This window comes from Streptopelia decaocto, assembly GCF_964273445.1.
Source record: "Streptopelia decaocto genome assembly, chromosome: 8".
NCBI classification, from domain to species: domain Eukaryota; kingdom Metazoa; phylum Chordata; class Aves; order Columbiformes; family Columbidae; genus Streptopelia; species Streptopelia decaocto.
In genome coordinates this window covers 19,770,989-19,783,785 of record NC_138662.1, presented here as the reverse complement: position 1 = coordinate 19,783,785, position 12,797 = coordinate 19,770,989, and the positions used below count along the sequence as shown (strand labels likewise).

Below are 12,797 nucleotides of genomic sequence, written 5' to 3'. Positions count from 1 at the left end.
CTTTGACACAGAAGGCAAGAAAGTGCCACAGTGAGTCGGATTAAATGCACTTTGCTGGCGCTGCAGAAACAGCGGATCTGCAGCGGACAAAACAACGTTCAAAATCCTTATATGGCGTGAAGTGAAAGAAAATAAGTTCTTAAACAAAACCATAAGCCCAAATGAATCATCTGTTCTCTGGAACAGGGTAACTTCTCCTAGCAATCTCAAAATTCAAACTGATTTTTACCCCCTTGTCATCATTTACCCCCACGATGCTCCTGAATCCAATTCATTCATTTTGCCCTCTATTCCATTTCCTTTTCTTTCACTATTCACCAACTCCTTCTGCTGTAACATTCAACACATCCATATATTTGTTTGTCTGGTCACAGCCACCCCTAGTGCTGGTAATGCTGATAATTACAATCTAATGCACAATTAATCAGCTTAAGTTTGAAACAGAGATCATAATTCAAATTGGAAGCCAACAGTAACCATTTCATGGTCACATGAATACGCCGCGCAAGAACGTTTTGGTAGAATAACTGATAAGGAGATGGGAAATAAGAATTATTGGTATTTACTTAGCCTGCAACGCTTTTTGGAAGCAAACAGTTTAAAGGAAGCACTTCAGAACGGCTATTTAATCTGGATTTTCCAGATAGCACAGAGAATGTTTTCTCAGAGAACGCACAGGATCTTTGCAATCGCAGCTCTCGGACGGGCTGCTCGAGTCTGTCTTTGCTGAAGCTCTCGCTCAGTTCTGCTCCGTTATGGGCTGTGACCACAGGACACAAATTAATCAGGAATCCAGCTGGAAATTAACCCACAGAACATCTGTCCTCACTCTTCAGCCTAAGCCAACATTAGGGGTCCCAGGCGGAAAACAACCGCACCGAGAAACAACTTGTTATTCTACTTAATAGACGTTAATGATGACAACACAGGGGTTTGCTTTGCCCGCTTCACTAAAAGAACTGTCACGCGTCTGCTTTACAGTTACAACCTGGATTTTCCATCTGCATTTTTGTTTTTCCACGGGTTTTGATAAACACTACTTGACAACAGTCATCCAAGAGTATATATTACTACTTCTAGTACCCCCCCAAAAAAGCAGCATTAAGGAAGGTAAGTTCATGTATCCATCAAGCCAAACTAGCTATTAAAAGTGGGTTCTGTACATAAGCAGCATATCATTCAACTTATATCTAGCATCTACAAATTGAAGACAACTTCTAAATCAAGCTGTAGAACAGATACAGTAGAACCTTATTAAGCCAGGTACCTGATTAGTAGGCCACTCAATTGCTCAATTGGACCATTTAGCAATCAAACATATCCATCACCAGTAAAAATACTGCTTTGGAAAATGTGTTTTACATTTATTCTGACAATGGTTACTTCAACTATAAACATATAGTTTGTTGTTCTACATTTTATGCAGGTATTTACAACTTCATTACATTAGCTGATATTTAAAAATACCTAAAAATGGATTAATAAAGCTTGACCACTCTCCCAAGCAGCTTACAAAATCATTTCAAGCAACAAGAAACACAAAGCAAATGCAAAATGAAAGGGCATGTGGTTATTTGATCAATACTCACGCACAGTATGATGGAACAAAGAAATTCGGGTTTAAAATCAATAGGAAGAAGGATCAAACAGGCTTCACACCATTACAGTGCTCAGTTACATTTTCCAGAGAAGTTGTCAAGTTTGTGTGTCAAATAACCAAGCATGAATTAGCACCATTTTATGATATACAAACAAGTACACACACAACCACCCAAAAGCTTTGCAGAAAAAACTCTCCTGTACTAGCAAGAGACAATTTAACATTCAAACAAGCTTCGATAAAGCCACTCCTGTTTGCAAGCTACATTTAAGAATGAGAATTCAATTATAAATCGCATCTTCAGAACAAGATATGCACGGTTTTATGTTTTTAACAGAAAACAGCACATTTCTGACAAGATTCTAACAAGAAGAGAATGTGACTATTCGCTATAACTTTTGAGATCAGAAGCTGATGGCTCTTTTACTCCTTTTAAACTTTTCACCCCACCAAAAGAAAGGAAGAATCTTCCTGCTTCACTCTCTAATATCACTGAAGAGTTGACAAATAGTTCCGGAGATTATTGAACCTGTGTAACTTTAATGGGGAAAGCAGTTCCATGTCAAAAGAGGAGAGGAAGGCATAGAATAAAAATCTAATCTTGCTGTCACTTCACTCAAAAAACATTAATACACAAGGAAATTAGATGTAATGCACAGTAAACAGAAAGACAGAACCACTGAAGTCATGACAGATAAAATTCCACACGAAGACCCCTGTTTAAAGTGCCCTGGTACGCACACAAAACCGAGTTTCATGCTACTCTTAATCCCACCCCACAAACTCTGTATAACACAGATGTGATTCAAACCAGCTTCAGTAGAACTGCCTTGCTTCTGCTCAGTTAACAACCTGGAGAAATGGTGAAAGAAATAACTCCATATACTCAATTTCATGGTTCCCACATCTCCACTTGCTTTGCAGGTTAAACTAGATCAGCTTTCCATAAATGTAAAATAAAAAAAATGAAATAAAAACTATAGCCTTGTCTACACGGATGGAGTCACAGCACTCCCAGGCAACTTCGGTTGCTCCGTTGCACGTGTTATGTGTATTTCATGTGATGTGTAAGACAACACCACATACATTTTTATGGCTTAACGTATAAAAATCACTATACAAATTACAGATGAAATAAGACCACCCTTCCTTAATACACTGAGGATATTTTCTTTGGGAACGGGAAAACTAAGCTGCAGTTGTGTTCCGAGCCCTCTACTTAATGCCGTTTCTGTTCCTGGAAGGTCACTCCATCTCCGAGCTGTCCCCCGTGTCCCCAGCCCCATGTCCCACAGCGATCAAACACTGCCCTCTGCCGCACCGCGGGGCTGGGACGCCCAATTCAGAGCAGCGATAGTTTTACACCAGCTGCCTTTTCTTTATGCAGAGCTCCGTAACTAAAGGAGCGCATTATTTTAAAATGTCAATTAAAATACTCCTTTAATTTGTCCGAGAAGCATCAGGCACCAGCCACATTAAAGTGAATTTAAAAGACACTGTTTGAATTTCAGGTCAAAGTGTTTTCATTTACAGAAATAAAGTTTATTTATTTACAATTCTTAGGTAAAGCAACGTCAGCAATGTAAAAGCACCATGAACTCAACGAGTCTAACAGGGTTTAGAAAACATTAGTGCTGGTTGAACTCTATTGAGGTGGTGGATGAACCATCCCTGGAGACATCCCAGGCCAGGCTGGACGGGGCTCTGAGCACCCTGAGCTGGTGAAGATGTCCCTGCCCATGGCAGGGGGGGCACAGGATGAGATGCAAAGGCCCCTTCAACCCAAACCATTCTATGAGAACTTCCATAACATCAGCCACCACATAAAGGCTCATGAACATGAATTACCTTATACAGGAGTTGTATTTTAATATCTTTTTCCCCACCAGCACAAGGCTTGTTATTATGTTATTCTCACTTCAAGCTGGCAGCCAAAGTCCTCCAGACTCTCCAGTGATTTCTCTGACCAGAATGGTCACAACACAAAGCTCTTTCCTCCAGAGAACAGGTTTCCCTTCAACATGTGCTCTCAACTTACGTCATCCAGACATACACACTTCTACAACTATAGAACTACTTGGTCACTCACCTGGAATGGAAAAACACAAGAACTGTCACATCTTCACAATGTGTCAACGAGCAAAAGTTGACACTGCGGGAAGGGTATATCTAACCCTGAGTTTACAAATCCTCTTAAAAAGCTCACCACAAATTCAGCCAAACAACCAAACTGTGACAAAATACACGTTTCTTTTGTGTTACGATAATCTTACAAATAAACCCGCGCTGACCGAATTTGAATGCTGACACAAAGACCACATTCCACTTCATCTCCCAAGACTGTTTTCATTGTACTCATTTGCATCAGCAAGACAAGCTTTTGCTACGCTCATTTCCCCCTCCCCAAGCCCTCGTGCAAGTTCAAAAGTCTTGGCCCCTCCACCATATCAGGTATGAATTAATACCCTTCCTTAAGAGAACACAGCGGCAAAGTGGAACCAGACACCGGCAAGGCCCTTTGCTTTGAAAGAAACTGCGGGGACAAACGATGACAATGAAGCTCTAGTTATAAAGTACAAAGGTCGAAGGTTCAGACAGGCACAAGGATTACAAAACTACAAGTTTATCAGAATTTCCCCCCCTGCCCCAGGTTTAGACAACCAGGGTCAAGCAGTAGCTTTCCAATTAAAACCCTACAAGGCGACTCTGTCCTTTGAACTTCATAAGGGGGGAGAAAAAAGATAATAAAAAAAAGACAACTTTCTTTTTGAGAAGTTCTTTTGAGGACCCATCTCAAAAATCCAACAGATAAAGGGCGCCTGACAAGAGCTCACCTAAAATAAACCCTGTGGTATATCCCTGCACGGCGGGCGGGGGGAAGCCAGGATGAGGTAAATCATGTTCTCCTGCATTAGCGCGCTGACCCTTCGTAGGGCATGAAATTGGCCATCAGCGAGGCAAAAAAAAATCTGCTACTGGTTAAACTACTTCGCTACGCAAAGTGGTCTTAAAATGAAATATGGGGATTGAATTTCTCCTGGCAGATTAACTCGCACCACCTCTCCGCAGGCATCCCTCGCTGCCCAGCGCGTTGGAAAACACACAGGTCTGCCACAAACAAACAGCAAGGCAACTCTTATTTTACTTTGACATTAACATCAGCCTCGTGGAAGATCAGAGCGACGACATTTAACAAAAGAACAGAAGCTTAAAATAAAACACCCTACAGGACTGTAAGAGAAACTACCCCATCATGGTGTGAAATTTAACAAAATACCGCTCTCAAGCTTTATAGCAATAGGAGCAAACAGTGATGGTAAAAGCAGCAGTATCGCATTTTGCGGTCATTCCTTCAGCACAGAAAGCGAACTTAAGGCTGATGTGGGTGCTTTTTACTGCTTGTGACACATTAAAGAACTGACACTTAAAATTCAGTTATTCGGGTTTGTTTTCTCTGTTTAGCAAGTCAGCTATGAGCAGCTAAAATATAGTATTTGTTGCACTGCTTAACACATGATAGATAGGATCCTGCTAAAGCACAGAAGTCCTGAAATTATCGTAAAATAGAGTTTTGTTCTTGCTGTCCAAAAGAATAATACAAAAAGAAATACATTATGTAGGCCAAGCCACACAGCTATCCACAACGACTAAATACCTTCCTGCCACACGAGACATACAAAGGTCTGCTGGCGAATAAACCAGCATGGTTTAAATACAAGGGAAAGTCACGATGTACTAAGTGCCCATCATTTATTCCATTCCAACCCTGACTATCACACCTTCCAGTAAAACTTTAAGAAAGCACCTTGTGTGGAACTGTCTGCAACATTTTTCAATTCCCAGCATGCAGGTTAAAAATAAAATAATAAAAACCACCACACAAAGCCAACGCTTTTGATTTAACACTCGATATGTTTTGTTTTCAAGGACACGCTTTGCAAGAAAAATGTAGCCACACAGAATGAAATACGACTTCCATCTTCCACCCATTTGGTTACTCCGCAAGTATTCTGCATTCATTCGATCCTAAGGTATCGTCCCTAAATAAGCACTTTGTGAATGACTGAGAAGTATTTACAAGGTCAAGCACTACCCGGCATCGCATGACAAAAACATAATACTAGATTCAGCCACAAAAAAATCCAGTCCAAGAATTAGCTAGACACAGAAATATGTTAAAGAATGGGAAATAGTATAACTTAATCTGTAAGCAGATTTATCAGCTTTATACAGCAAAGAAATTAAACTTTAGAGCACTGTGTGAACACAGAGAAGATGACACAGAGGATGGAGCTGGACCAGGAGACAGGCTGGGTCACCATTGGTTTTAAAAAAGCGACACATCCAAGAACGCCGCTTCAGAGCCCCCTGTTGTCATCCCACCCTCCGATTCCTCATGTGCCACTCGCTCCCTTTCCTACAGCCCTCCCATCTCCAGTTTTACTGTGGGTTAACTCACAGCTACCGCAGGGCTTAATTTCAGAGGAGTGGTATTGTAAAGAGGCGTGAGAAATCTGAGGTGCAGAACAAACACAAGATAAAGCGCTTCACGCTCACATTCTATTTTAAAACCTTACATACGTAAAATCTGCAGTAACAGGGAAATCACAGTTTCCATCAAAAAAAGTTGTAGCATTCCTGATTGCAAAGAAAATGCTTGGAATACTGAACCCTCAACACTCATTATTAGGAAGCAGATGAAAATCTGAATTTTTAAAGTATCCCTATCTGGGAGGCCTGGCTTTCCATTTCTGAAGAGCTGGGAAAGTCATCAACACTGAAATACCAGCACCTAAACACCTGTTACACAATATATGCTACACCTCAGTCTGAGTTTCACCAAACCATGCAAAAACTATGAACACTTCAACAACCCCAGAGGCACAGATCAATTTTATCATTAAGGTTTCACCTTTTAAACCTGATTGATAAAAAAAAGCATCTACTATCAAGACACGTGTATGCTATGAAACATAAAACCGAAATTTCTAACTTTTCAAACTAAGTATTAATACAACACTACATTTCCTCTACAGCCCTTTCTTAATACACAGAACTGCAGTAAGTCACAATGAACACACGTTTTCACTAAAATACATAATCTGGTATAACTGGAACTAAGATAGTTTTTGATGTGCTTGTGTGTCTGAATTGCTACCTGTAAATAACCATTTCTGATGGGAAGAAAACTCCATCACGCCACCAAGTCCAGTCCATTCTCCACATCTTTAGCACAGCCTCTCAGTAAGGAAACCTGAATGTGGACAGCTGAGACTAAACGCTTTGGAATTCTTCATAAAACCAACAGGAAGCAACAAGAAATCTATGTATTAAACAATCACCCCAGATAAGTGTTAAAGAGATTATAAAAGCTGGTTTTCCAAGTTTTCCCCATGTCCTCTTCATGAGAAACTTTACCCCACTCAGATTAGTTGTTTCTGGCAGAACAGAATCTCTAACTACAAGTTGCTCTTCAGTATATCCAAGAAAAATTACCATTTGCCAAAGTAAACTTTGGTCTTTAGCAATGAGGTGCTTACGGTTATTTAAGAATGACAGCTGATTGTAAAGCAGAAGAGACTACAAGACCACATGTTTCTGGAACTCAGCACACAGCAACTCCTCCCTCGCAGCTACAGCCTATACATTAATGGTATGGAGCACTGTGCTGCAGGTGAAAGCAAGAAAGCAAATCCTGCCAAAAAGAAATACAAATACAACACAGTTACTGCTAACACCATCTGCAAACAAAACACCCGTTCAAAAGGGGATTAACTCATACATCATGAAAAGTAACTCGGTCTGAACCTCAGCCTGGCTGAGAAGGAACATCTACTGCATTACAAACCCACTGCCGAGCTGACACTGAAGAGATGGCAGCACAGAAACTTCATTTTCTGAGGTCCCTGTAGCTGCAGTTTCTCAACCTGTAACCACTTTAAACAGCTGCAGCTCCATCACATTCCTCATCAAGCACCAACCACCTCCTGACACTTCTTGCAAGAGACTGAACGGGCAGGGTGTTATTTCTCATAGAACAAGGCGAACTAATTTAAAACAAGCTCTAATACAAACTAGATTAAATTTCCGATATCACCTCTGAAGACTAAATTGGAAAGTTACCAAAATCCACAAAATTACTTCTAAACACGAGATTATCATGTTAGCAATTCCTAGTAAATCCAAGAACACAGCACAAGCGTGAACAAATACACCACGGCCTCAGAGACGGAGAACATCAAATTCTGACAGCTTTAGAAGCGAGAAAGCAGAAATTAATGTTGCCCTTAAATACCACACACACACACACAAAAACCTAATTTTAAGTGTGAGGAAACAGCAGGTCCGACTGCCCGAAGAGCACCTGCAGAAGTCACAGTTACGAAGTGCTGTTTTTACGAGTACCGGCATTTTATTTGAGCGGCAGTTCCCAACAAGTGTCGCCCGTGGAAAACCCGCCACCCCGGGCCCGGCCTCGCCCCGGAGCCCCCGCTCCCCTCACCCCGCAAACCGGGCCGTGGGGCGCTCCGAAGCAGCGGGGCAGCCCCCCGGCCAAAGGCTCCCGGGCGCGGGGCGGGCCGCCCCCTTACCGCCGATGATGGTGCGGATGAGGGAGGCGTGCCCCGGGCAGTCCACCAGCGTCAGCTGCAGCTCCCCGGGCCCCGGGCCCAGCTGCGGCGGCAGCGCGGTGCGCAGGCAGGAGAAGCCCAAGTCCAGGGTGATTCCCCGCGCCCGGCTCTGCGGCGCCCGGTCGAAGGCGGCGGTGGAGCCGGTGGTGCTGAGCGCCCGCGCCAGCGCCGTCTTCCCGCTGTCGATGTGGCCCAGGACACCCACGTTCACGTTGAGGACGCGGGGCTCGGCGGCCATGGCGGCGGCTGCACCCGCCGGTCCGGCCCCACAGCGCCCCTGCGGCAACGCGGGCCCCGGCGCCGCCGTTCCGCCGCCTCAGCGCCGGGAGACCCGGCCCTGCCCCGGTTCCAGGCGGGAGCGACGCGGAGTGGGAGAGAAACGCGGGAACCCCGTGTGCGGAGCGGCTCTGACACACAGTGCGAGCTCCCACCTCCACGGGTATGAAGTGAAAGCCGCTAAAATCTGCATTAGGAGCCCAGCTCTGTGTCCTCAGCACAGACACGGAGCTGCTGGAGAGCGGCCGGGGGAGCCACAGAAATGATCCGAGGCTGGAACAGCTCTGCTGGGAGGACAGGCTGAGAGAGCTGGGGTGTTCAGCTGGAGAAGAAAAGCTCTGGGGAGACCTTATTGCACCTTTCAGTGCTTAAAAAGGGCCAATAAGAAAGATGGGGACAGACTTTTGAGCAGAGTCTTTTGTGACAGGACAAGGGGTGATGGTTTTAAACTAAAGGAGGGAGATTCAGGCTGGACATGAGGAAGAAATTGTTGCCCCTGAGGGTGGTGAGAGCCTGGCCCAGGTTGGGCAGAGAAGTGGTGGATGAACCATCCCTGGAGACATCCCAGGCCAGGCTGGACAGGGCTCTGAGCAACCTGAGCTGGTGCAGATGTCCCTGCTCATGGCAGGGGGGGCACTGGGGGAGCTGGGAAGGTCCCTTCAACACAAACCATTCTAGGATTAACAACATATACTCTAAAGAGTAACACAGAAAAGCAAAAGACTGGCTGAATTCACAGCTCCTGGCAGCAGCCACACCAACCCCTGACAAACAGCACAGACTCACCTCTCAGCAGGCTTCCTCTTCTACCCACACACTGCCTCTGCCCAGCCTCATCTACAAGGCCACCTCCTCTAAAAGGCAATTAAAGCCGTTTGATGGCCACACCTGTAACAGCTGGTGCCCCACAGGTGTGTGCTGGGGCTCCTCATGGCCAGGGCTAATTGCAGGAGGAGGGAGCCAAGAGCACCAGCTGCAGAGAGCCCCTGGGGTTATTGTAGCTGCTTTTGGGACACTGGCACTTTGCTCTCATCTTGCCCACACTAATTAGGGCTCATTAGCTTAGCCTGCTACCACAGCACACCTTAATTCTGCAGGCAAGATGCCCCCGCCCTTGTGCCGCTGGAAGAACGGTGCTGAGACTTTAATTCAGTCACATGGACATTGCAAATTCACATGAAAAAGAAGGTCAAGATTGGGGTCATTTGTTCTCCTTACACTTAATCACCAGTTTCTGGGTTTGCATAATTCATTTTCCTGTAAAAGTATATGTATGTTGTGTAGGATGCTTCCTAAAAAATCTTACCTCTAAGAAATTAAGAATATTCAAGATTATTAACAGTGATGAACAGCTCTCCTGCAAACCAACACAAAAAAGGTAGATGAGCATTGGAGAGGCTGAGGGGTGGAGCAAATTTCTCTGGTTTAAGTCACCTGGCTCTACTGACAACCCAGGAGGCATCCAAGGCCAAAGGCATTAGACAATAAAGCTTGACACATGTGCTCTGCATTTTCAATAGTGACTACTAAGTAGTCCCAAGTAGCACTTAAATGATAACAGCTGTTTACAAGCCAAGAAAACAACAGTGTGTTATGGACCTCCCACAGGTGTCCAAGTAGACTAGACCTGCACTATAGTCTACAGATTTTCTTTCTTTGAGAGCAGTGCTGTTACTTTTTTCTCTCCCTATGCAGTAATAGATATTGCTAACAGTATTTAGCATTCACATCTGAATAATTAATGAGCCAGAAGTGTAAGATGACTTCACCAAGATTGTTAGCATCATGGATTCAGTTTTTATACTTCAACTCCAAACGCCAGCATCTTTCTTACAAAGAAAGTTGCTCTATATAACAACACTTTCAATATGAAAGGGTTTGCAGAGCTTTAAAGCTCGTTACAAATTACCTCTCCTTCCCAAACACACAGGTCAAGATGACACAATCAATGACTCGGTGATGGGGAAACAGACAATCAGCAGTCATTCCTAGCGCTGGGTGCTATTTGAGACACAACTATCTCCCTAAAGGAAAGGAATGAACTCGCAAGGAGTCCTGCCAGTGCTCTTAATGAGCTGGGTTAATCAGCTTTCTGAGCAGAATATTTCACCTTGTTGGGAGCTCTGTCATGGGAGCCAAATTAAGCACAATGTCACTTTTCAGACCACGTTCCCGGGCTTGAAATAGTTTCCTGTTAAATCATAAGGCTCACGTACACTTCATTGCCCCAGACGTCTCAATCTGTTATATCAATACATACCTGCAAAGTGAAGGGAAAGCATACATCCATTCCCATAAGAAAACACCCTACATAGTTATAATACACACACATCCCTGTATAATATTGCCTACCTTCACTATTTTTTTAGCATTAATTATTAGATGACTTCAGAAGGAAGAGGTGGAAAAGGATCTGATTCTAACCAGAAGAGGCATTTCCAGAAGTCCTCCCAAACCCTCTAATATCACTGCCATTTTCAACAAGCTTTCACAAAGTGTAGAGGCCAAAAGGTTTTCACAGCTCTTGTGAAAACTGGCAACGAGCTGAAGGTTGGTGAGGGGCCATGAGAATGGTCTCCACTGTAAGAAACTGCAGCAAGAGCTCAGGTGTGACCCATTTTGTTTGGGCTGCCAGCTGCCCAAAGAAACAGAGAGCTGCATCCTGCACATACAATAACTAGAGGGATACTGGACAGAACCCATTGGGGAATTATTATTTTTGGCTAAGGAGATGTAAGGAAGGAAGATAAAAGTCCATAGGAAAAATGATTGAATTCCACTGCTCACATAAGCAATGCGGCATTTCTTTTACAACCTTGTGAGTGACCTGCGGGAAGGAGGGGAGTCAGGTTCGGGTGGGTTTGTTCTTACTTTTCTTCCTTTAAGCACAGAAACAATTTGCAGCTTTCTAGGTAGGGAAGGCAGCTGTCCTTGTGTAGTGGGAAGGAAAAAACCAACAAACACATGAATTTGCCATAATGTCTACAGTTCTGTTGTTACCACTCAGACCGTATCTGTCCCCAGGATTTTGGAGTCTGTGTGTGATTTTGCAATGTAGCACCTGAAGACACAGCATGATCAGGGCGCACATGGTACCTGTGGAGTGAATACTCTTACATCACCAATATTAAGGAGCAGAAATTTGATAGAGACATAAGCACTTTTATTGGGTGTTTAGAGACGGCCATTCTGTTAGCTTATAGAAGTCTTAGAATTAACAACAGATTTGGAAATGAAGAGATGGCATCCGCTAACGTTCATCACTCCTATTGCTGTGATGAAGAGTAGGAAAAACCTTTCAGCTTCTTTTGCAGAAAATAAAAAACCAAAACCAATATTACCGAGATGGAGAAGGGAACATGGCAAAATGAAAGGATCCCAACTTGTCCAGATTTTTCTCTGTCCCTCATGAAGTAAGCAATTTATAGCATTGAGCCATTTTCCTTGTTTTCTCCTTAATACACCATTCCCCTTTCCAGTTGTTCTCTCCTATACTGAATTTCTTCCTTAAAACGTGTTCGCTTTAATTGCTCAAGTTGATGGACTCCTGGGAAAAAGGGCAGGAAGTCAGACTTTTGGGATAGGTTAAAAATGTAAAGGTCATTCACACACTCACACACACGTTCTCTCTCTCACTCCAAAAATAATACACTATTTGACAGTTCCAGGATCCAGCATGTCCCAGGGAAATTTGAAAGCTTATGTGAAACTGGGCCATGTCCTGTAACCTCAAACATTCCGTCTAGGAAAACAGCTCTCGAGTCTCCAGCTCCCACCTCGGGTATCGCATGACGTCTGTGCCAAAAAGGAGACCTCAAACAGGCAGGGCAAAAGAAACGGTGGTAAAATGAGTTGATTAAACCTGGGGAATAAGAGCTCAGACTGTTAGTGACAGGTGTGGTTTTTTTTCTGGTGAACTGGCTAGTGAAATATTAAATTATACTCAAAGTTTCTACAACATGAGATGGGCAGAATGGTCCAACAGCTGACTTATGTTCCATCTGGTGGCATGGACAGAGAAGATGACTCCTGCTTTGCAACAGAATTATTTTACCCTCTCCCTCTAATGAGTTAACTATTCAAAAAATCATGTTAAGGTTGAGGTTCATATTTCCTCATGCTGATACTTCATAACACATCAGACACCAATTATAAAGGATCATTTAAGCTATTTAAGTTCAATTCTAAACTTCCCAGTAGTTCCTCTCGTACTCTGCTCTTTCTGGGGAATAAACAATTAATCCTGTGTGGTCTAAAGCATTATTGTTTATTTTCCCTCACCCAAACATGCT

General features: G+C 43.5%; 1 protein-coding gene across 1 annotated transcript in view; it reads right to left on the bottom strand.

Moving 5' to 3' along the window:
- EEFSEC (eukaryotic elongation factor, selenocysteine-tRNA specific) overlaps positions 1-8,493 on the bottom strand; it is a 103,713-nt gene extending 95,220 nt beyond the window's left edge. Inside the window, exon 1 of the mRNA XM_082060016.1 lies at positions 8,191-8,493. Coding sequence (XP_081916142.1) covers positions 8,191-8,467 — 277 coding nt within the window. The 5' untranslated portion in view covers positions 8,468-8,493. The remainder of the gene's footprint in view (positions 1-8,190) is intronic.
- Between the last annotated feature and the right edge of the window lie 4,304 nt (positions 8,494-12,797).